The 24,569-nt window shown below is 46.8% G+C and overlaps 1 protein-coding gene across 1 annotated transcript; it reads right to left on the bottom strand.

Annotated features, from left to right (window-relative positions):
* Nucleotides 1–2,096: 2,096 nt before the first annotated feature.
* Nucleotides 2,097–23,306, bottom strand: LOC127039733 (zinc finger protein 383-like). Its single transcript, XM_050933592.1, has 6 exons — nt 23,233–23,306; nt 20,403–20,485; nt 18,598–18,686; nt 17,788–17,914; nt 5,426–5,539; nt 2,097–5,065 (listed from the first exon to the last, which is right to left on the bottom strand). Exons 1-6 carry the CDS (start codon nt 23,304–23,306, stop codon nt 3,741–3,743), a joined length of 1,812 nt encoding a protein of 603 aa, XP_050789549.1. The 3' UTR covers nt 2,097–3,740.
* Nucleotides 23,307–24,569: the final 1,263 nt, after the last annotated feature.

Genomic DNA, 24,569 nt, shown 5'->3' with positions numbered 1-24,569 from the left:
CCTCTCCTGATTTTTCACACTTGCTGTCTGGTCACAAGAGGGTGCGCACGTGGGGTCCCAGCTGCTCCCTGCCCCCTCTTGAAGCAGATGTGCAGGTTACTGCCCTGGAACTGCAGGGCATCAGTGGACATGGGGTTGGCTAGAGGTAGGTCTGGTTGCAGGCAGGACAAGGTGGCGGGCTGGCTGGAGACAGGGTCTGACTTCAGGCAGGGATGCAGCGGGGTGTGGCAGGGGTTGGTAGGGCTGGAGATATAGAGTACAGGACTATCTGGCTTCAGGCAGGAGGTGCGGCAGGGGTTGGCTAGAGCCAGGGCAGGGGAGGCATTGGCTGCTGGCAGGGCTGGGGGTGCAGTGCTGGTGCAGGCTGGGGGTGTGGGGGGCTAGCTGGCTTTGGGAAGGCACAGGGGTGCGACAGGAGTTGGCTGGAGACAGGGCAGGGGGTGTGTCAGGGCTGGCTGCAGGCAGGGCAGGGAGGATGCAGCAGGTGCAGGTAGGGTAGGGAGAGCTGACCTGCTGCTGAGACGGGCTGGCTGCGGCAGGGGGGGGAGTTGCCTGGCTGCAGACAGGGCATGGGACAGGGCTAGTGCAAGAATTTTTTGCGCCCTAGGTGAAACTTCCACCTTGTGCCCCCCCGGTGTCCCTGCCCTGAGATGCCCATCCACGGCAGCTCCCCCCTCCACCCTGAGGCTCCTCTCTTGTGGCAGGATCCTCGCTCTGCCCTGTGGCACCTCTTTCAGCCCAGCTCACCCCTGCTCCGAGCACGAGCACCCCGAGCACACCGTCGCCACTTCACTTCTTCCCGCCTCCAGGCTTGCAGCACCTAAGTTTGCCAGTAAGTCAGCCCCCCTCCTCTGAGCCACAGCAGCCCTGACAGTTGACAACAGAGGCACCTTAACCCCTGAGTGTCTTCAATGTGTCCCTCTCAGGGGTCCAGCTCCGATCACCAGATACTTAGGGTATGTCTATATTACCTGTCGAATCCGTGGGCAGCGATCGATCCAGCAGGGGTCGATATATCGCGTCTAGGATAGATGCAACACATTGAGTGCTCTCCCCTCAACTGCTGTACTCCAGCTCGGTGAGAGACGCAGGCAGAGTCTACGGGGAGCTGCAGCAGTCGACTCAGCGCGATGAAGACACCACAGTAAGTTGATCTAAGTACACTGACTTCAGCTACGTTATTCATGTAGCTGAAGTTGCGTAACTTAGCTCGATTCCCTCTCCTAGGGTAGACCAGGGCTCAGAAAATCCCAGCTCCTCTCTGCCCAAAGCAATGGTACCTCCCAAGTTACCAGTTTTACTGGTATCACACACAGCACTTGAGCACAGTTATCGAACAAACAGAAATTTCTTTATCAAGGCACAGAGATTTAAACAGAAACAAATGTGAGTGATGGAAACCAACCGTTACCAACAAAACAAAATCACAAAATGCAACCGACACTTTTTAATAGCTCCCTTCCCTATCTAAGTAGACTGAAGTGTGAGGTGACAGTCTATTGCAGTGATAGCTAGTCCCTAGGAGCCATGGCCCTGCCTTTCTTGAAGAACCGCTGGTCAGCAGTGATCTCCTTGGTGAATGGACCCAGAGTGTTTCTCTCCACCCTGTCATAAACTGAATCAGTCTTTTGTGTATATTCACAGAATGAACCATTTCCTCATTGTCATATTGTCCTTTTCACTTCCACAGGTTTTGATGTCTGTAATTTGTCTATGATAGTTTTCCATTGGCTTTTTTGGGCTGGTGCAAAGGTTGACAATGCAGGAATACATCACATAGCTGGCTAGTAAGGGACGGGTGACAATTTCCTCCCATTTGAATGGACTGTCCCCAACAAGACCTGTGATTGGGGCGACTCACTTTCATGACAATAGCATGTGGGCCTAATTTTCCATATACTTACATGACTCCTTCAAGAGGACTCATACACACCTCTTGCAGTGATCAGGAGTAACAATAATTTAAAAGCTTTCACTAGAGATCTCACTGCTAAGCTTCCTGGATAAATACCATAAAAATCAGTGTATTAGGTGTGATGAGTTTGTCAGGTCTGAGACAGGAGATTCTTCTGAATTACTTTGACCACGTTGCCAACTGCCACCAAAGAGCTTTTATCACACATGCATTGAGCTATACAGTCACACACTGATAGAACAGAAAGGCCAACACAAAAAATAGAGAGAGGAACAATAAAATACTAAAATGACAATGGTTGGAATTCAACATTTCTCTCAGTCTTTGGACTGATGGGCACTAAGAGCTTTTCCCTCAGTTGAAACAGGTGATCTGATACCTGGTTCAGCCCTCCTTACTAGCAGCTCTCTCACATATAGGGAGATGGGTCAAAATTGGAACTGATGTTATGACTCGCTTCCCAGAGGGGATCAGTCTGTCTAAGGCTGTGTCTACCCTTCAAACACTGGAAATATTCTTCTGACAACTTAACGTTGTCTACACTGGGGCTTAGGTAACATTAACTACTTCTCTCAGGATTTTTCACACCCCTGAGAGATGTGGCCATGTCAACATAGGTCTTGAGCATAGACCACCCTTTAGATGCCTTTTTGATATGAAAGGCAATGGACTTCAGCCTTTTCCTTGGTATTTGATGGTTGACAACTTCAGCTTTCCTACCTGCTGGATACATCCTATGACAAATGTCAGGCCTCTCCTTTGCAAATTAGAGAAGTGGGGAAGTCAGTGACCCTTACAGTGTAAGTGGGTAAAATCTTATACAACTTGTCTCCTCGAGTAGTTTTCCTTTTAATAGAAATTGACTTTGAAGCTAAGCAAAATATGTTCTATCTGAAATACAAAAAAATAAAATCCATACAGACCCAATATTCTCTTATACACTCTAACACCTATTCTCCCACCCCAACCTCTGGAGTGAGGTTTTCTACCAGAACTCCCTATACTACACTGGGTAAATTAAATCAAAGTCACTTTTGAAGATTAGCCATCATTTCCTGTACAACTAAAAATACAAAAAAAAAGAGAACTTTCAGTTTTCCAAAATAATTCAGATTATCAATTAGTCTCTTACTCTTTAACCAATAACCACCTATAATTTCATTTTCATTGGTAACAATAACATATTCAAAAATCACAAATTCTTGTCATATAAATTAGTTTTCTTTTAATCCCCATTGCCAACAACTGAACATTGGCTCAAGTTGTGGTTTGTCCCAGCACTTCTGAGAGTTCATATCTCTCTGGTTCTTCTGCCATGCGTGTTGGTGGAAGGCGTCTCCTATGTGAGAATGTTTGCATCCTGAGGAAAAATACCTCTCGTGTCACACTTTAAATCTTTCCAAATCTCTCCAGTCATAGCGATTCTGGCATAGGATTAAATAAATCAAAGCATCATCTCCAAGCACAGACAACTGAGAACACTTTATTACATGACACTTTGAGAAGTGGAGGGGTAGAATGTGATGACGATAAACTCTGCCTGGCTCAGACAAAAGGTAACAGTTCTGCCGTGATGGGGAAGGAGGGAATCTCTGAGTCACCCCATCTCCTTCCAAGTATCAGAGGGCTAAAGCTGTGTTAGTCCAGCTCTGTACAAAGTGACAAAGAGTCCTGTGGCACCTTGCAGACTAACAGACGTATTGGCGCATAAGCTTTTGTGGGTGAATCCCCCCTTAATCAGATGCATGTAGTGGAAATTTCCAGAGGCAGGTATAAATATGCAAGCAAGAATCAGGCTAGAGATTCTCTGACGGCTCACATGGGCTCAGTGGGAAGACAAGGTTTTCCCACACTCACTGCTTCCATTGGGTCGCTTACCTGTGTGGATTCTCTGATGTCTAGAAAGGTGAAAACTGTGAAGGAAGCTTTTCCCACACTCCCGGCATTCATAGGGCCTCTGCCCTGTGTGGATTCTCTGATGGTTAGTAAGGCTTGAGCTGCGAGTGTAGCTTTTCCCACACTCCCGGCATACATAGGGCCTCTCTCCCGTGTGGATTCTCCGATGCCCAGTAAGGTGAGAGCTGGTAATGAACCTTTTCCCACACTCACTGCATTCAAAGGGCCTGTCCCCTGTGTGGATTCTCTGATGTCTAGAAAGGGCTGATCTTTCAATGTAGCTTTTCCCACACTCACAGCATTCATAGTGCCTCTTCCCTGTGTGGATTCTCCGATGAACAGAAAGGGATGATCTGTGAGGGAAGGTTTTCCCACACTCACGGCATTCATAGGGCCTCTCTCCTGTGTGGATTCTCTGATGTTGAGAAAGGGCTGATCTGTGAGTGAATTTTTTCCTACAGTCACGGCATTCAAAGGGCCTCTCCCCTATGTGGATTCTCTGATGTTGAGAAAGGGCTGATCCTTCAGTGAAGCTTTTCCCACACTCATGGCACTCATAGGGCCTCTTCCCTGTGTGAATTCTCTGATGTTTAGAAAGGTCTGATCTGTGAATGAAGGTTTTCCCACACTTACAGCATTCAAAGGGCCTCTCGCCTGTGTGGATTCTCTTATGATCAGCAAGACTTGATTTGTAAGTGAAAGTTTTCCCACACTCACGGCATTCATAAGGCCTTTCCCCTGTGTGGATTATCTCATGTCTAGAAAGGGTTGATCTTTGAGTGAAGCTTTTCCCACACTCACGGCATTCATAGGTTCTCTTCCCTGTGTGGATTCTCTGATGCTGAGAAAGGGCTGATCTGTTAGTGAAGCATTTCTCACACTCATGGCATTCATAGGGTCTCTCCCCCCTGTGGATTCTCTGATGAACAGAAAGAGTTGAGCTGCGAGAGAAGCTTTTACCACACTCACAGCATGTACTTTTCTTCTTTCCCATGAGGATTTCCTGTTGTGCTGTGGTTTCCTTGATGCTCTTCTGAGTTCCCCAGCAGAAAATATATTTACCCATTCTCTCTCCTGGCTGGTTTCCCAGCTCTCTTTCTGGTTTGTGCTGAATCTCACAGGCGTTTCCCTGCTCTTCACTCCTGGACACATTCCTTTTCGATCTTTGCGAAAATGCTCTGAGTTTATCCACTTGCTCGACATTTTCCTTCTGAAAATTCTGCTCCTCTTTCTCACTTATCACTGCATCACCTGCTGTGATAGAGACAGAAACCTCAAACAGGGATGGAAAGGGGAAGGCCAAACCAATACAAGTCCTGGAGACAGGTCAAATAAAAACAAGAACTGAACTCCTCCAAACTCTTCCCCTAAATAGGAGAGAGGAGGGGATCAATTGGGCCTTCACATCCCATCCAAATTCACAGGGGGAAGGAAGGAAGCCAGGGCCTGGTGTCTGCTAGGATCTACAGGAAGCCATGAGCTATGTTTACCCTGAGGATACGACCCCTGCTAGGGACAATAATGAACTGAGAGACTTCCCAAGGACTCTGTAGGGCATCCCAGATGTTTCTTTCAGGCACTTACAGATTCTGAGTTGGTTTAATGTTTCCTGACTTGTGCAGGGAGCTCTCAGGATCCATCTTTCCTCTGAACCCTGGAGGTCTGGGACCCATGGCTCTTCTCCTTGTTCCAGCTGGGAGATTATATGAGGTTTGGAAACTGGAAACCCTGCTCAGATGAAAGAAAACAAAGGAGTTCAGTTGATTTCATACGACTGTGTCATAAAAACACTCTATTAATTTAACTTCAGTGCTTAATGTGACCCAGTGTGCCTGGGGCAGTACTCACTGAAAAGGCCAAGATCAGAGCAGGCTGAAAAAGGGAGAGCAGATGCTACGAAAACTCGTGGTTAACACGAAAGTTAAACTCACCGATCAGTCACCAACTGTGCTTCTGATCCCTCATGCTGGTTATTGAGAAATTGAAAAAAGAAATCACACGGCCCCCTTTATTGCTTTCTAGTTCTCCGACTCCCAATCAGCACCTAGGTCCAGCACAGTGAGAGGCTATTTAAAAACTCTGCTTACATAAACAGTGTTCTTCTGACCCCAGAGTCAGTCACATTACCAGGTCAGTATAGGTTTGGATCTTACCCAAAATACTACGATGCCAGCCAATCCTTAGCACCTAAACTAAAGGTTTATAAGCAAGAAACCATCTAAACTAAAGGTTTATTACAAAAGAAAGAAAGAAAAAGGGAGTTGTTAAATGGGACAGCAATCATATATATATATATTTCTGAATGTATCTGGTTCTTAGCAGTATTGGTGAGTTTCTGGCTTGAAGGGCTGCCTGGTACACATCCACATTATTCAGTCCTTTGTTCAAGCCTTTGGTTTGTAGAGAAGTTGCTCCAGAGGTAGGAAGAGGGATTGAAGACAAAATGGAGATGATGCAGCTGCCCTTTACATTCCTTTTGCCAAGTGGCTTCTACTTCCTGTGTCCCAAACACAAACTTCACAGCACGTAGCATGGAAAAGCCTTGGAGGTCTCAGTACACAGGCATAGCCCTGCATGTCTTGCTGACTCAATAGGGGTATCCCCTTAATCCTTTCCATGGCTTTGTTGTATGGATGATGACCCTGGATGGGCCATCGAACAGGCTGGGCAGCGTTGATGCCAATAAGTCTGGGGGTGTCACTCAGAAACACTACACAAGTCTGGAATACAGACACATGCTACCTATCTGTAACTCACAATACAAAAGTAGAAACAAGATCATAATACTTGGAAAATCTTAACATTTCCATTCACACGTTACATGGCATATCAAGCACTATTTATTGCAATTTCATCATATTGGTGTTTATAATAAATTAATAATAATATAAAGTGTCTCTCAATTCCATACAGTGTCACTTAATAAACCAGTCAATTCCCAGGACCGGTTCCCCGGCTGTTTGAAGATGCCAAACACATTGTTTGTGAGGGACTGAAATCCCAGCATATATGTTGGGAACACACAGACAGACCCTGTGCAAGTCTGTTCCCCTATGTTCACTCTTCTAGAAAATTATGAACAATTTTGTTCATAGTATGTGTCAGGGCCGAATCCCCACTCTGTTACTCCGAGTGCAGAAAGTGGGGGCCCGCCAGGATTCTACAAATTAATTTGTGCCACTCTAGGCTTGTATTAAACCCCAAAGTTACAGCTTTTCTCTGACCTTGGCTTGGTAAATGCTGCCACCACCCAAATGCAAAAACCCCCCAAACCCTTGGACCCAGGAAGGAGCACTTGAGAATTCTTCCCTCTGGGGCACCCTCAAGCCCTTTCACCTCCCCTCCGGGAAAGAGCTGAGAAAGAAAACAAAGGAAATTAGCTGTGGCTACCAGCTAATCAAACAACACATATAAACTTCTTAGGACAGCAAAAAATCCAATCCTGTTCTTAAGAGGTAAATTTTATTAAAATTGAAAAGGAAAACAATACATCTGGAACTTAGGCTTTTGCTAGATTTTAAAAGAAATTTTTTTTGTAAGCACCCAAAATAGCTTTCTTGGGGGTTCAGCTTAAAGCTTACAAGCAAACAAAAGCATCTGGGATAGCACAGAGGAGATCCAAAAACCAAAATAAAAAATAAACCTGATTGTGTCTGTCTAAACATTCCCTAGTCAAATCATTTCTTCTAGGTATGGAAGATGAATTTTCATACCTGCTTCAAGCCTTACACAACATTGCTAGTCCGTGTCGCCTTCTCCGGAGAACAACAGATAAAGGGAAAGTTACTTTCCCATTTAACAAAGTTCTAGCCTTTCTATTGGCTCCTTTGCTCAGGTGCCCAATACTTTTCTTTTACCTATAGGTTCGTTAACCCTTTAGAGGTAAAGCAAGCAGAGAACTCGCACCAACAGGGATTTTACAGCCAACTGGCTGGCTGGGTATTTATAAAAGGGAGATCCCTCCCCTCCCCTTCATTTATCACTGTATGGTTTGTGAGGAATCATTTGAAAAGACAAACTACTGAATATCCTCCTGTTAAAAAGTGTAGCAACATTGTATGTAAAGTTATGAGATTTTACGGTATGATGTTACTGAAAAAGCTGCAACCCTAACCTTAAGTTCCTCAGAGACAGCAAAGCAAACAGCTGGTCAAATAGCCATTCTCCAGGAGGGGGACGGTGTGAAGATGACATTTACATTCCATCATAGGGATCACTTGAAGCTCGTACCTATGACAGCCTGTCACCATGACTCAACTTGGGACTGAATTTGTTTCTAGTACAAAGGACTGAATTATAAAAAGAGGTGAGGAAAATGCAAGAGACTCACTCTCTCTCTCCCCTTTCCCTCTGCTTTTGACAATTCCTGAAGAACTAAATGTGGGCAGCAGGGGCAGGTAAAGAGGAGTCCTGGCTGAAAGGAAAACCAGCCTGTTTCAGCAGATGGTGAGAGAAACATTTGTTTGAAATCCCTTTTGCATTGTTAAGTTAAACATTAGTTTGTGTTTTATCTTGCATTTCTTTCATAAACAATTCTGACTTTTATGCCTCATTACTTGCAGTCACAAAATCTTTTTTTTCAGTAGTCAATAATTTTGTTTCCTTTTTTTATCAAACCAGTGTGTTTGGATTGAAGTGTGTTGGAAACTCCATTTGGAATAAAAAGGCTGGTGCATTGAATTTTCCACTGATGAAACAACATATTTCATATGAGCTCCCTTTCTTCAGGACTGTGCTGGACAGGGCAAGATGCACATTTCTGGGGGAAGTCTGGGAGCAGAGAATTTTCTGGGGTTCTCCTGTGGGGTACTGTAATTTGGGAGTCACTGACTAGCAGCACTCAAAACTGTCTAGCTAGAAGTGAGTTACATGCTGGAGACTGCGCATGAACTGCCCAGGAGTGGCTGCTCTCACAGTAGAGCAGTGTAAAAGGCACTCCAGCTTGGGGAACTGAGGTGACAGAGCTGTTCAACAGTCCAGATCATACTGTGCTTAATGTCACAGACACTTAATTTCAAAGAGTCTGCTAAAACACACAGATAGTAAATCCGCGTCCCAGAAATCAAAGTCTCCAGAGAAAGGGTAAGTCTCCCTGGCACTGCTGCTTGCTGACAGATGGGTCCAGAGACAATGAGAGAGTCTTGGGGAAGCTGGGAACAGTAACCATGGGCTGGTGGGGTTCAGTGGAGAAAGGGAACAGGAAGGGCAGGGATATTACTGAATGCAGGAACTCAGCAGAACCAAATGACAGGATAACACATATTGCAGCCCAGTGGAAAACATAATCCCAAATATATGTATAAAATGATGGGGTCTAAATTAGTTATTTCCATTGATTTATATAAGGGCAATAAGATATTCTCTGTATTACTGTCTATCCCTTTTAAAATTATTCCTAACATCCTGTTTGCTTTTTTGACTTCCGCTGCACACTGCTGGATGTCTTCAGAGAACTATCCACAATGACAAAAAGATCTTTTTCCTGATTAGCCTAATTTTGCCCCCATCATATTGTATGTATAGTTGGGGTTATTTTTCCCAATGTGCATTACTTGATATTTATTCATATTAAATTTCACTTGCCATTTTGTTGCCCATTCCCTTAGTTTTACGAGATTTTTTTGAAGTTCTTCACAGTCTGCCTTGGTCTTAACTATCTTGAGCAGTTTAGTATCATCCGCAAACTTTGCCACCTCACTGTTTACCCCTTTCTCCAGACTATTTATGAATACGTTGAATAGGATTGGTCTGAGGACTGACCCTTGGAGAACACCACTAGTTACTCCTCTCCATTCTCAAAGTTTACCATTTATTCCTACGCTTTCTTCCCTATCTTTTAACCAGTTCTCAATCCATGAAAAGATCTTCCCTCTTATCCCATGATAAATTAATTTATGTAAGAGCCTTTGGTGAGAGACCTTGTCAAAGGCTTTCTGGAAATCTAAGTACACTATGTCCACTGGATACCCTTGTCCACATGTTTGTTGACCCCTTCAAAGAACTCTAATAGATTACTAAGACATGATTTCCCTTTACAAAAACCATGTTGAGTTTTGGGGGAGGGACGGCTCTGTGGTTTGAGCATTGGCCTGCTAAACCCAGGCTTGTGAGTTCAATCCTTGAGAGGGCCACTTAGGGATCTGAGGCAAAAAATTGGTCCTGCTAGTGAAGGCAGAGGGCTGGACTCAAAGACCTTTCAAGATCCCTTCCAGTTCTAGGAGATTGGTATATCTCTTATTTTCATTTCTTTTTTCTTTTTCTTTTCTTTGCCCAAAAATTTTTGTTCTTCTACGTTCCTGGCAATTTTATTCTTTACTATTGTTTCAACTAATTTGCCTGGTACAGACGTTAGACTTACCGGTACGTAATTGCCAGGATCGCCTTTAGAGCCCTTTTTAAATATTGGTGTTACATTAGCAATCTTCCAGTCATTGGGTACAGAAGCTGATTTAAAGGACAGGTTACAAACCATAGCTAATAATTCCCCAATTTCACATTTGAGTTCCTTCAGAACTCTTGGGTAAATACCATCTGGTTCCGGTGACTTGTTTCAGTTAAGTTTATCAATTAGTTCCAAAACCTCCTCTAGTGACACTTCAATCTCTGGCAATTCCTCAGATTTGTCACCCACAAAAGGTTTGGGAATCTCACCAACATCCTCAGCCGTGAAGACTGAAGCAAAGAATGTATTTAGTTTCTCCGCAATGACTTTATTGTCTTTAAGGGCTCCTTTTGTATCTCAATCATCCAGTGGCCCCACTGGTTGTTTAGCAGGCTTCCTGCTTTTGATGTACTTAAACATTTTGTTATTACCTTCCGAGTTTTTGGCTAGCTGTTCTTCACACTCCTCTCTGGCTTTTCTTATTACATTTTTACACTTAATTTGGCAGTGCTTATGCTATCTTCTATATACCTCACTAGGATTTGACTTCCACTTTTTAAGAGGCCTTATCTCTCACTGCTTGTTTTACATGGTCATTAAAGCACAGTGACTCTTTTTTAGTTCTTTTGCTGTATTTAGTAATTTGGGGGATACATTTAAGTTGGGCCTCTAATATTGTGTTTTTGTAAAGTATCCATGCAGCTTGCAGGGATTTCACTCTAGTTACTGTACCTTTTAATTTCTGTTTAACTAACCCCCTCGTTTTTGCATAGTTCCCCTTTCTGAAATTAAATGCCACAGTGTTGAGCTGTTCTTCTCACCACAGGAATGTTAAATGTTGTTATATTATGATCACTATTTCCAAGCAGTCCTGTTATAGTTACCTCATGGACTAGATCCTTTGCTCCACTCAGGACTAAACTGAGAGCTGCTTCTCCCCTTGTGGGTTCTTGTACCACCTGCTCCATGAAGCAGTCATTTAAAGTAGCCAGAAATTTTGTCTCTGCATTTTGTCCTGAGGTGACATGTACCCAGTCAATGTGGGGATAACTGAAATCTCCCATTATTATGGAGTTCTTTATTTTGATAGCCTCTCTAATCTGCCTTCGCATTTCATCCTCACTATCACTGTCTTTGATAGGTGCCTGATAACAGAGCCCTATTGTTATATTCTTATTACAGCACGGAATTACTATCCATAGAGATTCAATGGAACACGCGGTTTCATTTAAGATTTTTACTTCATTTGAGTCTACATTTTCTTTAACATACGGAGCCACTCCCCTCCCCACACCCCGAGTATGACCTGCTCTGTCCTTCCGGTATATTTTGTACCCTGGAACGATTGTGTCCCATTGCTTGTCCTCAGTCCACCAGGTTTCTGTGACGCCTACTATGTCAATATCTTCCTTTAACATGAGGCTCTCTAATTCACCCATCTTACTATTTAGACTTCTAGCATTTGTGTACAAGCACTTTAAAAACTTGTCTGTTTATTTGTCTGCCCTTTTCTGATGTGTCAGATTCTTTTGTGTGTAAATGCTTCCTGTCTGATCTGGCCCCTACTTTATCCTCTTCCAGCCTCTCTTCCTGACTAAACTAGAAAAATCTCTATCACTAGATTCTTCTCTAAGACAAGTCTCTGTCTCATCCACGAGCTCCTCTGCAGCCATTGGCTTTCTCCCATCTCTTAGTTTAAAAACTCCTCTGCAACCTTTTTAATGTTAAGTGCCAGCAGTCTGGTTCCACTTTGGTTTAGGTGGAGCCATCCTTCCTGTACAGGCTCCGCCATCCCCAAAGTTTCCCCAGTTCCTAATAAATCTAAACCCCTCCTCTCTACACCATCATCTCATCCACGCATTGAGACTATGAAGCTCTGCCTGGCTACCTGGCCCTGTACGTGGAACTGGAAGCATTTCTGAGAATGCCACCATAGAGGTCCTGGATTTCAGTCTCTTTTCTAGCAGACTAAATTTGACCTCCAGGACGTCTCACCTACTGTTCCTTATGTCATTGGTGCCTACATGTACCACGACCACTGGCTCCTCCCCAGAACTACACATAAATTTATCTAGATGCCTCGAGAAATCAGCAATCTTTGCACCACGCAGGCAAGTCACCATACGGTTCTCCTGGTCATCACAAACCCAACTATCCTCATCCCAGAAGAAAAGTCTGTCCTATCTCGGGGACTCTTTCTGCCCTGTCACCCCCACCAACATGATACAGTTCTGCGGCTATCTGGAAGCCTACTTTCACCGTCTCTGACTCAAAGAATACTTCCAGGACAACACTGAACAGTGCACTGATACACAGGTGCCCTCCCACCAACAGCACAAGAAGAAGAACTCCACATGGACTCCTCCTGAGGGTCGAAATGACAGTCTGGACCTATACATTGAATGCTTCCGCCGGCGTGCACAGGCAGAAATCGTGGAACAACAACATCGCTTGCCTCACAACCTAAGTCGTGCAGAACGCAATGCCATCCACAGCCTCAGAAACCACCCTGACATTATCATCGAAGAGGCTGATAAAGGAGGTGCTGTTGTCATCATGAACAGGTCTGACTACCAAAGGAGGCCTGTCAATAACCTTAGTCCCAGATTTGGACCTTAGCGTCCAAAATATGAGGGTTAGCATGAAAACCTCCAAGCTTAGTTACCAGCTTGAAGTTGGTACTGCTGCCACCACCCAAAAAATTAGAGTGTTTTGGGGCACTCTGGTCCCCCTGGAAAACCTTCCCTGGGGACCCCAAGACCCAAATCCCTTGAGTCTCACAACAAAGGGAAATAATCCTTTTTCCCTTCTCCCCTCCAGGTGCTCCTGGAGAGATACACAGACACAAGCTCTGTGAATCTAAACAGAGTGACTCCCCCCTCTCCATTCCCAGTCCTGGAGAACAGAATTACCAAGTTAATCTCTCTCTTCCCTCCCCCCTCACCCAGAGGGTATGCAAAGTCAGGCGAACAAATCCAACACACACAGATCTCCCTCTGACTTTCCTCCCACCAATTCCCTGGTGAGTACAGACTCAATTTCCCTGAAGTTTCCCAGTAAAGAAAACTTCAACAGATCTTAAAAAGAAAGCTTTATATAAAAAGAAAGAAAAATACATACAAATGGTCTCTCTGTATTAAGGTGACAAATACAGGGTCAATTGCTTAAAAGAAATATGAATAAACAGCCTTATTCATAAAGAATACAAATCAAAGCACTCCAGCAACTATATTCATGTAAATACAAAAGAAACAAACTCTTTGGTACTCACACCTTGGAAACAGAAGATTAGAAAGCAGAAATCACTTCTCCAAAGCTCAGAGAAAAGCAGGCAGAAAAACAAAGACTCAGACACAACCTTCCCTCCACCCAGAGTTGAAAAAAATCAGGTTTCCTAATTGGTTCTCTTGTCAGGTGCTTCAGGTGAAAGAGACATTAACCCTTAGTTATCTGTTTATGACAAGGCCGCCAGACAACTCTCCAATATCAAATTCTACAGGCCACTTCCCTCAGATCCCACTGAGGAATAAACTAAGAAACTACAGCATCTACTCAGGACACTCCCTACACTAACACCAGAAGAAATCAACATACCCCTAGAGCCCCGACCAGGGTTATTCTATCTACTATCCAAGATCCACAAATCCGGAAACCCTGGACACCCCATCATCTCGGGCATTGGCACTCTCACTGAAGGACTGTCTGGATATATGGACTCTCTACTCAGATCCTATGCCACCAGCACTCCCAGCTATCTCCGTGACACCACTGATTTCCTGAGGAAACCACAATGCATTGGTCACCTCCCAGAAAATACCATCCTAGCCACCATGGATGTAGAGGCTCTCTACACAAACATCCCACACACAGATGGAATACAAGCTGTCAGGAACAGTATCCCTGATGATGCCACACCACAACTGGCTGCTGAGCTCTGTGCCTTTATCCTCACACACAACTATTTCAAATTGGATGACAATACATATCTCCAGATCAGTGGCACTGCTATGGGAACCAGCATGTTCCCACAATATACCAATATCTTTAAGCCGACCTGGAACAACGCTTCCTCAGCTCTCGTCCACTCACGCCCCTTCTCTACCTACGCTACATTGATGACATCTTCATCATCTGGACCCAAGGGAAGGAGACTCTGGAAAAATTCCACCACGATTTCAACAGTTTCCACCCCACCATCAATCTCAGCCTGGACCAATCTACATGGGAGGTCCACTTTCTTGACACCACGGTGCAAATAAGTGATGGTCACATTAACACCACCCTATTCCAAAAACCTACCGACTGCTATGCCTACATTCATGCCTCCAGCTTCCATCCCGGACACATCACACGATCTATTGCCTACAGCCAAGCACTGAGGTACAACCGCATCTGCTCTAACCCCTCAGACAGAGACCAACACCTACAAAATCTCCACCAAGCATTCTCAAAATTACAATACTCGCACGAGGAAATAAGGAAACAGATCAACAGAGCCAGACGTGTACCCAGAAGCCTCCTACTGCAAGACAAACCCAAGAAAGAAACCAACAGGACTCCATTGGCCATCACATACAGTCCCCAGCTAAAACCTCTCCTACGCATCATCAGGGATCTACAGCCCATCCTGGACAATGACCCCACACTTTCACAGGCCTTGGGTGGCAGGCCAGTCCTCGCCCACAGACAACCTGCCAACCTGAAACATATTCTCTCCAGTAACTGCACACCGCACCATAACAACTCTAGCTCAGGAACCAATCCATGCAACAAACCTCGATGCCAACTCTGCCCACATATCTACACCAGCGACACCATCACAGGACCTAAACAGATCAGCCACACCATCACTGGTTCATTCACCTGCACATCCACCAATGTAATATACGCCATCATATGCCAGCAATGCCCCTCTGCTATGTACATCGGCCAAACTGTACAGTCTTTACGGAAAAGGATAAATGGATACAAATCAGACATTAGGAATGGCAATATACAAAAACCTGTAGGAGAGCACTTCAACCTCCCTGGCCACAGTATAGCAGACCTTAAGGTGGCCATCCTGCAGCAAAAAAACTTCAGGACCACACTTCAAAGAGAAACTGCTGAGCTTCAGTTCATCTGCAAATTTGACACTATCAGCTCAGGATTGAACAAAGACTGTGAATGGCTTTCCAACTACAGAACCAGTTTCTCCTCTCTTGGTATTCACACCTCAACTGCTAGAACAGGGCCTCACCCTCCCTGATTGAACTGACCTCGTTATCTCTAGCTTGCTTGCTAGCATATATATACCTGCCCCTGGAAATTTCCACTACATGCATCTGAGGTAGTGGGTATTCAACCACGAAAGCTCATGCTCCAAAGCGTCTGTTAGTTTACAAGGTGCCACAGGATTCTTTGCTGTCCAATTATCCTTGTTTCTAATGATCAAATCTCCCATTACTAACAGCTGCCTTTTCTTAATGACTGGAGTTCCCTCCCCGGAGAGGTAACCTCAGTGCAAGGGGTTACCCCAACACCATCTGGAAGGAGGGTCCCAATTATGGGAAGGTTTCCCTCTACTCCCATTGACTGCTCTCCTTCCTTGGGCCTTTCATCCTCCTCAACAGCACAGTGGCTGTCTGGCCGGAGGTGGGAGAAATCTAGTGTTCCAGAAAGCCTCACTGACATACTTCTCTGCCTCCCTTAGTGTCTCCAGTTCCACCACCCTGGCCTCCAAAGCCTCCACGTGCTGTCTGAGGACCAGGAGCTCCTTGCACGGAATGAACACATACGCCACCCGCTCACAGGGCAGGTAATCATACATGCTACATTGAGTGCAACAAACAGGATAGCCCCTACTCTGCTGCTGGGCTTCTGCCTGCATCATCTCCTACAGCTACCTAAGTTAACAACAGGGGTTTTCTTACAACCAAGAAGTTTGTATTATAGCTTAAATCTTTTAAAGAATGGCAAGAGAACCTTGCCCCCTTCCCACTCCCCTTCCAAACTCCCTCACCAAACTCTCCATTAGCAGCCATGTTTGAAAAGCTCCCTGGTCACTTGCTCACTGCTTTACAAAGCACTCCCCTATCACATACCCCCCCATACCCAGCCCCTACTGAGAGTCACTCAGGATACAGGGCTGGGAGCACCCCCATGACCCAGCCCACCATCCCAGCCCCCAGCCCTGACTCCTGCACCCCCACCCACATATGCAGCCCTCACACCCCATGCTCTGACTGTTGCACACCCCCCACATGCTCACCCCCACCCTGAGCACCAAATATGGGAGCTCCTGCACACACGCCCCCACAATGCCATCTGCATTCCTCGCACCAAATGGGAGCTGCCTCAGGAAAGCACTCCACACCCCAACCTCCTACCCCAACCCTGAACCCCCTCCTGCATCCCAGAACCTGCACCCCAATCTCCAGCCTGCTCCTGCAGCCTAACTCCTTCCCAGACCCTGCACCCCCAGCCTTGACTCCTGCACCCTGAACACCCTGCCCTCACTGACTCCTGCACCCCCACTCACACCCCCAGCCCTTACTCCTTCACCCCTCACAAACACACCCCAGTTCCCTGCCTTCCCTGATTACTGCAACCACCCATACCCCCTGCCCCCAGACACATCCACAGCCCCTCACACACCCTCAGCCCTGACTCCTGCAACCCATCTACACAGCCTCCTGCCCACCCTGACTTCTGCCCCTCCACATCCCCACCTGCATTGCTCGCATGAAACAGGAGCTGGTCCAGGTAAGCGCTTCACATCTCAACCACCTGCCCCAGCCTTGAGCCCCCTCCCACAACTTAACTCCTGGCCAGACCCTGCACTCCAACATTTTTAATATTTTTTTTTTATAAAGGGCTCTTATCCAAAGCGCTTTACAACAGTTAGCTAATGGTACAAACAGTATTTGGAAAGATCATTAGGTGGTGCACTGAGACGCTCAGCGATTTTCAAGCGGTCTGTGGAAAACTCAGACATCAAAAACAATCAAGGTATCTCACCTTATCCTCATTTACTTCCTTTTACTTATAGGAGGAGGATGAAGAAAAAAATGAAAAATGGAGGGGGGGGTGAAATAAGAGAGAATGTTCTTTTTCTTGCCTGTGTCCCAAGGAGGGACCCCTAAAATGAAGCTGAGCACATGGCCCCACTAACACTAAATTCCCCACTCAGCTTCCTTCTCTGGATACTACCAGCCAGCATTCAAGGACACACGGACTGTCTGTGTAATAAGTAACTCTGGACCAGCAGCTCTGACTCCAGCAGTCTGCTCGTTACACCCCAAGCATAATTGTGGTCCGGGTGGAGAAGGCTCAGGGTTTGAGAGGTCAGGGGTAGGAAGCTTCTGCTGATTATGCTGCACTTAACCTTCAGTTTTACTTGAGCAAACAGGAGATATTTGACACTGTGCGATACGGTTCCTGTGCTCTGTTCCCAAAGTGTTCTGCAGCAGGGGAGGGTCTCTGACAGCGTGTGTGTCACTGGCATATTGGGGTGATGCTGAAACAGGACAGAGTAGAGGTGGCGTTGTGGGGCTGGCGTGAACCATCTCTCTTCTTTTCCCCTTCCAAGAACAGAGGGGACAGGAACCCTTACCCAGCGAGGTCACATTCTCATAGTTCTCCTGCATGACATCTCTGTAGAGGGCTCTCTGAGTGGGGTTCAGCAGAGCCCCCTCTTCCCTGGTGAAATACACAGCCACCTCCTCGAAGGTCACCGGCCCCTGAAAGAGCGAGAGTCCAACACTCAGTACCTGCTGCCCCACTCACAGCCCCCCTATACATGCGGGACAGGAGCCAAACAGAAACTCTGGGTGGATTGCAGTCAGAGTCCCACCCCCACCCTGCTCAGAGCATCCAGGAAACACCAGGGGGAGGGGATAAAGAGAGAGCCCCTCCTCTCTCCCAGCAGAGCCATCACACACCTACTAGCCACTGACTGATTCAGGAGATGGAGCCCGTAGCAGGGTCCAGGGACAGCTCCCTGGTAGGAAGCCCAACACCCTCCCCATTCTGAAGAGCTGGATGTGAAGGGAGGGGAATCTCCCTTAAGCTTCACTGGTGGGTGCCCCTTCATGTCTCACAGCAACCGCTAGTTAGTCAGGTCGGGCTCCAGCACAATGAGTCTGTTCAGTTTTCCCAGCCCCATGGAGCTGGGTTATTTTCTGCTCCACAAACTTGAGCATTTCCACCGCCGAACCTCATGGGTCTGTTCCTAGAATCTAAGACACTTAAACAACTCCCAACAGGTTTGTCACACACTGTCCTCCTCCCTTTGTCCACCCTGTGCATTTCCTTCCCCGCTCCAACCTCCAAACCAGACTGTGCAAATCTTCCCATTTCCCACGTATTTGCTGCCCCTTTCCCTCCTGCCGGAACCCACCAGCAACCCACTGATAATACCCACCTGAACTGGCTCCTCTGCAGCCATTTCTCTCTCCTGTCCAACGAGAGGACGGGATGAACTGGAGCGAAATATGGACATTATTCCGCAACCTGGCAGGGTGAGAAGGGCAGTTGTGAAGGTTTCAGAACACACTAACTCATTTCACAGCATGATTCCCCCAGGCCCTTTCCCCGCAGATAGACACTCTAGAGTCTGCCATGCTGAGAAAGGCTTGATCTCTGTGTACAGTGCAGACCTGGCCCCTCCTGCCAGGCTAAGCCCACAGAGACATGTTTATCCTCCCTTTTCCCTCCCCACATCCCATAACAAAGTCTCTGAACACAAGGCTAGAAAAAAGCAGAACCAAAGGAGTCACTGTGGGGGATTCCCTCTGACACTGACCCCACGGCTGCCACACCCCAGCGGGGGGAATATGGAGTCAGGAACTGGATTTTCCTCTGTCTGATTCTCATCTTTTCCACAGGAAAGTGACTATATCCAAGGTGCAGCAATACATCTTTCTGGGCAGATTAGAGATCTGGAAATCTCTCTCCAAACTCTTCTCTCCCATTGCCCCTTTCAATCTCCCTATCCCCTCTCCCTGCCCGTCTGGTAGGAAAGTCCCATTCCTAGGTAGTTTGCTCCCCCATGGCTGGATTTTATCCTGCAATTGCTAATGGGACGAGAAATGAGGAGGGTCTGTTTGTGTGGAGTCATTTTAAGGCCAGACCCCAGCATTTTCCCTTCGTTCCTGTCAGTTATTTGGAATGTCTGGCTCAGAAATTAGTATTAACAGGGCCCAGGGCTGCCCTACGGGGCTAGGACCAGCTGGAGAAGGTCACCCCCTGGGCCAGGCAGAGAAGCAGCTTTAATTAAGGTCACTTCCCAGCACAGAACCACACTGGGGGAGAAGCAGCTCCAAGCCTGGTGTCCCAGATCACAATGGAGGCTGCAGTGTCTGACCCAGGAAGCTGAACCCCAATATCCTGAGCAGAGAGGGACAGAGCGTTTGAGCAGCTTCCCTCCTTTAGCTCTCCGGGGAGAGCAGCTAATGAGAGCCCCTCCTCACAGGGAGAATTGCTGATCTCATTTGCCCCATTGTCCATCTGGAGTCATTCCTTGTCCTTCCATACAGTGACTCTGGATTAACAATGGTCTCAATGACACCAGATTTCAGAAAGAATGAGTGCAGAATGCTGTGGAAGAGACCATCACGTGGCAGTGCTAACCCCCTTCCCACCTCCCTCACCCCCAAGATAGAGAACAAGGACTGGGGGAACAAATTTTCTAAACCGAACCAAAAGTTCCTGCAGTTTTCAAAAGAGGAGAAAAGCAGAATCTGTGATTTCACACTCACAGTGTTTGATAAGTGGATAGAAAGTTATCACAGTGACAGGGCAGGTGACTGGGGAAAGCCGGGCAATGCTTGGAGCCAGGACTTTGGCACAAGTTGATCAGAGAGAAGGATCATGGGGGTAAAATCTGAGTGTTTCACATCAATATTTGATAAATGAATAAAGAGGAAATGAGCACCATTTGCAAACATTTTATATGCATGTTCAAGAATCTGAGAAAAGGTGTAAATATGAGATTTTCTTTTTATGTTATAATTAGAGAGACGGGAAAAGCTCAGGGCATATTCAATTAGAAATAGACAACTAGAGAGAAGTGGGACAAACTTTTAGGTTATTTTATATGAATCTTTGAGATTTGCAAAGAAAATGTGTCACAAACTGATTATTGTACATTTACTTTACTATACTACACATTTACTGTTCCTCTCCCTCCAAGCAGAAACCACCACCAGGTCCCTGAGAATCTCTTACCTGAGCCAGCTCCATTGCAGCCATTGCCTCCCCGCTGGGAGGATGGGCTGATCTGGAGCAAAACGTGGACGTTATTCTGTAGCCTGTAAGGGGGAGAAGGGCAATGTGAGAGGATTCAGACAGGGTTTCTCTCCTTTCCACATGTTGATTCCCCTCAGCATTGTTCCCTGGTCATGGATATTCTAGGTTGTGCCACACTGGGAAGCACAGAGTGACCTTATTCCAGTACAGATCTAGCCCCCTCCTACCAGGGTGTGACCCTCTGACACATGGTGAAACCCTCCCAGCAGCAGAGTCTCTCTGTTACACTTATCAAGTTTGTGGGTGATACTAAGCTGGGAGGGGTTGCAAGTATTTTGGAGGATAGAACTGAAATTCAAAATCATCCGAACAAACTGGAGAAATAGTCTGAAGTAAATAGGATGAAATTCAATAAAGAGAAATCCAAAGTACTGCACCTAGGAAGGAACAATCAGTTGCACACGTGCAAGACAGGAAATGACTGCCCAGGAAGGAGCACTGCGGAGACGGATCTGGGAGTCACAGTGGATCACTAGCTAAATATGAGTCAACAATGTTACAATGTTGCAAAAAAAAATTAAGTATAATTCTGGGATATATTAGCAGCAGTATTGTAAGCAAGACACGAGCAGTAATTCTTCCGCTCTACTCCAGACTGGTTAAGCCTCAACTGGAGTAGTGTGTCCAGTTCTGGGGGCCACATTTCAGGAAAGATGTGGAAAAACTGGAGAAAGTGCAGAGAAGAGCAACAAAAATGATTCAAGGTCTAGAGAACACAGCCTATGAGGGAAGATTGAAAAAATTGCGTTTGTTTAGTCTGGAGAAGAGAAGACTGAGAGGGGACATAATCAGCTTTCAAGTACATAAATGGTCATTTCAAAGAGGAGGGAGAAAAATTGTTTTTCTTAACCTCTGCAGACAGGATAAAAAGCAATGGGCTTAAATTGCAGAGAGGGAGGTTTAGGTTGGACATTAGGAAAAACTCCCTGTCAGGGTGGTTAAGCACTGGAATAAATTGCTTAGGGAGGTTGTGGAATCTCCATCATTGGGGATTCAGAAAGAAAAAGGTTGAGAACCCCTGGAGTAAGGGACCATCTGTCATGAAGGTGAGCTCACCTGCGTGGCGAGATATATGGGATCACGCAAGAGGACTGTCTGTGATTCCATGTTAATGCTGTTACAGAGCCTGAAGCGTTTACGCTGGATACTTGGTTGGTGAAATTTCCATACAGACCTCACACCCAATTTGGGGTTTGTGCCCTGCTTCTTACCAGTCTGCCTGAGGCTGGTGCTCATGCTCTCGAGTCACTGGAGACAGCATTACAGAGAGAGGGGCTGTGACTTCCCCATGGTCACTAAACAGGCCAGTGACAGAGCCAGGAACAGACCCTGTTAACTCCAGAGCCCTGTCACCCGCAGCTTGGAAAGGTCCCCAGAGCACACTGTATTAGGCTGCAGGAAGAGGTGTGCAGGGACTGTAGCTGAGCTGCCCTGCCAAGACAGCCTGTGCATCCATGGACAAACCACCTCGCTGGGGGGGTGTCCCCTGGGTCAGGAGAAGTCAGTGTCCAGCCCTTTGGGGCTGTGCTCCTGGATCATACCTCCAGCACTACTGCTGCCCCTCCCTTACCAGCTGCACTGGTCAGCCAGATCCCGGCCTCTGTGAGGTCCTTCCTCCCCGCTCCCACCACCTCAAACCTTCAAACTGGGACATGGTGCACCAGTACCAATCACAGTGCACTAGTGTAAATTCTGTCTGTACTAAGGGTTTGCACAAGTGCCTAAAACATCAGTGTGGCAGAGACCTTCAGAAACAGCAGTACGGTGGCACTAGAACCTATTTCTAGCTCGATCACAGACAGCCTGGGTGACCTTGGACATGTCAATGTTTGTATTCCCAACTTCACTCTTTTTACCCAGTTGCCCACTCACTGGGGTCTCCTCTCTCTCTCCAGAGCTGTTCACCACTAAAATCTGTGTGGGTGTCACCAGAGCTGAGCTAGTTCAGCTCTGGAATAGTCTTACAAGGGGGACTGTGGAGTCTCTTTCCCTGGAAGTTTTTAAGAACAAGTAGGACAAACCTCTGTCAGAGATAATGTACATATACTTGGTTCTGACTCAGCAGAGAGAGCTGGACTTGATGACATCTTGATGACACTACATTTCTAGGATGTTATGCAATATATACATATAAAAACACAACATACAGAATAAAACCCACCACAACATAATGTCAGCAAATTCGGGGGGGGGAGGGTAACAGCCTACACTCCACAGCATAAATAACAATACAAAGAAAAAGAAGCAACACGATGCAAACGACGACATTGTAGGACAAAAGAACACAATGGAAAATAGATCAACTCAAACCAACATAGCACAGACACCAAACAAGCTGAGGCAAAACAATGCACCATAAAACTGCTACACAACATTGTGCGACCACAGTTCCAAATGGCACCATGCAAAACAGCTCAGCGTAGAACAGGACACAGCACAAAAGAGAATTATTTCAATGCAGGCCTGGAAGGGATCTTGAGAGGGCGTCTACTCCAGCCGCCCGTGCTGAGGCAGAACCAAGTATCCCTAGACATTCCCAGACTGGTGTATCTCTAACCTGGTCTTAAAGACCTCCAGTGAAGGAAATTCCACAGCCTACCTTGTAAGGCAACGCAAGGCAAACACAGACCAAAACAATGCTGTACACACACATGCTGGGCTTTTGGTTAAGGGAAGTGGTAAGAATTGAAACAATTTGGATTCAGTTCCCAGTTTTTCCCCAAATTCTCCATGCAAACTTGCTAGACACCAGCGGCTGGCCTGCGCCAGCTGACTTGGGCTCACACGGCTCAGGTTGCGGAGCTGTTTAATTGTGGTGTCCATGTTCCGGCTGGGGCTGCAGCCCAAGGTCTGGTACCCTCCCAACCGGCAGGGTCCTACAGCCTGGCTTCAACCCAAGCCCAGACATCTACACTGCAATTAACAGCCCCTTCGCCTGAGTCCTGTGAGCCTGCGTCACGTGGCATGGGCCAGCTGGGGGTTTTAACAGCAGGGTAGAGATACCCTTGGTGTCTTTTCAGCACCAGTCACAATGGGAACCTTGATCTTGGTGTCTGTGCAGGAGCCCTGCACAACAGAGGGCCTGACTTCAGTAGGGGACTCTGCAACTCCCAGCATCACAAGATCCCTGATTTTGTTTAGGGTCCCTGCAGCATCTGGAAAAATATGGAGGCAGAGTCTGTGCAGTGCCCAGTACAGTGGTGGGGCGTGATCTGGGTCAGGGTCACTGCAGTGTCAGGCCCAACGGGGACACAGATCTCAGTCAAGGTCTCTGAAGTGCCCAGCACAATGGAGGCAGAAATCTGGGCCAGTTGTGCGCTGCCCAGCACAAGGGGGGGGCAGTGATCTTTGTCCAGGTCTCAGTTTTCCCTGGCACAATGGGGGGCCCGATGTCTGTGGGGTCTCTGCAGTGCCCAGCACAACAGAGGCGCAGATCTCACTTGGGGTCTCCACAGCACCTGTCACAACAGTGGGGTCTGACCTCTGTTGGGGTCTCCGCAGCACCTGGCAGAACAGGGCCCAGATCTCACTTGAGGTCTCTGCAGCTCCAGGAACAAGGTCCCTGATTTTGTTTGCTGTCTCTGCAGCGCAAGGCACAATGGGAGCCTGATTTCACATGGTGTTGATGCAGGGCCTGTCATAACAGGGGCCCGGAGCTCAGTCAGGGTCACTGTAGCACCCGGCACAACAAGGTCCCTGCTCTCTGTAGGGGTCTGTGCAGTTCCTGGCACCACCAGGGCCCCAAACTTGGTCAAGGTTTGTGCAGGGCACGGCACTGAGGGACCTCATCTCAGGCCAGGGCTGAGCCACGCTGAGTACGATAAGAGCCCTGATCTCAGTCACACACCTGGAGAGAAAAGCGGGACGATTTTCAAGAATTCAATATCAGTATTTCAGAACTGAGGAGAAAATGGGGCACAAACTAAATATTTGCCAATATAAGGGAAAAGCACCAACATGTGGGGAGATTTTATGTCACCATTCAACAGTTCAAGAGAAAAGACGGGAAATTGGAGGGGCTTATACAGGGATATTGAATCAACAACAGGATGGGACGGATTCTTCTGGTCACACATCCACATGGCC

This window comes from Gopherus flavomarginatus, chromosome 23 (genome assembly GCF_025201925.1).
Source record: "Gopherus flavomarginatus isolate rGopFla2 chromosome 23, rGopFla2.mat.asm, whole genome shotgun sequence".
Lineage (NCBI taxonomy): Eukaryota > Metazoa > Chordata > Testudines > Testudinidae > Gopherus > Gopherus flavomarginatus.
Note: the sequence above shows the minus strand (reverse complement) of the source record. Positions and strands in the feature narration are given on the sequence as shown.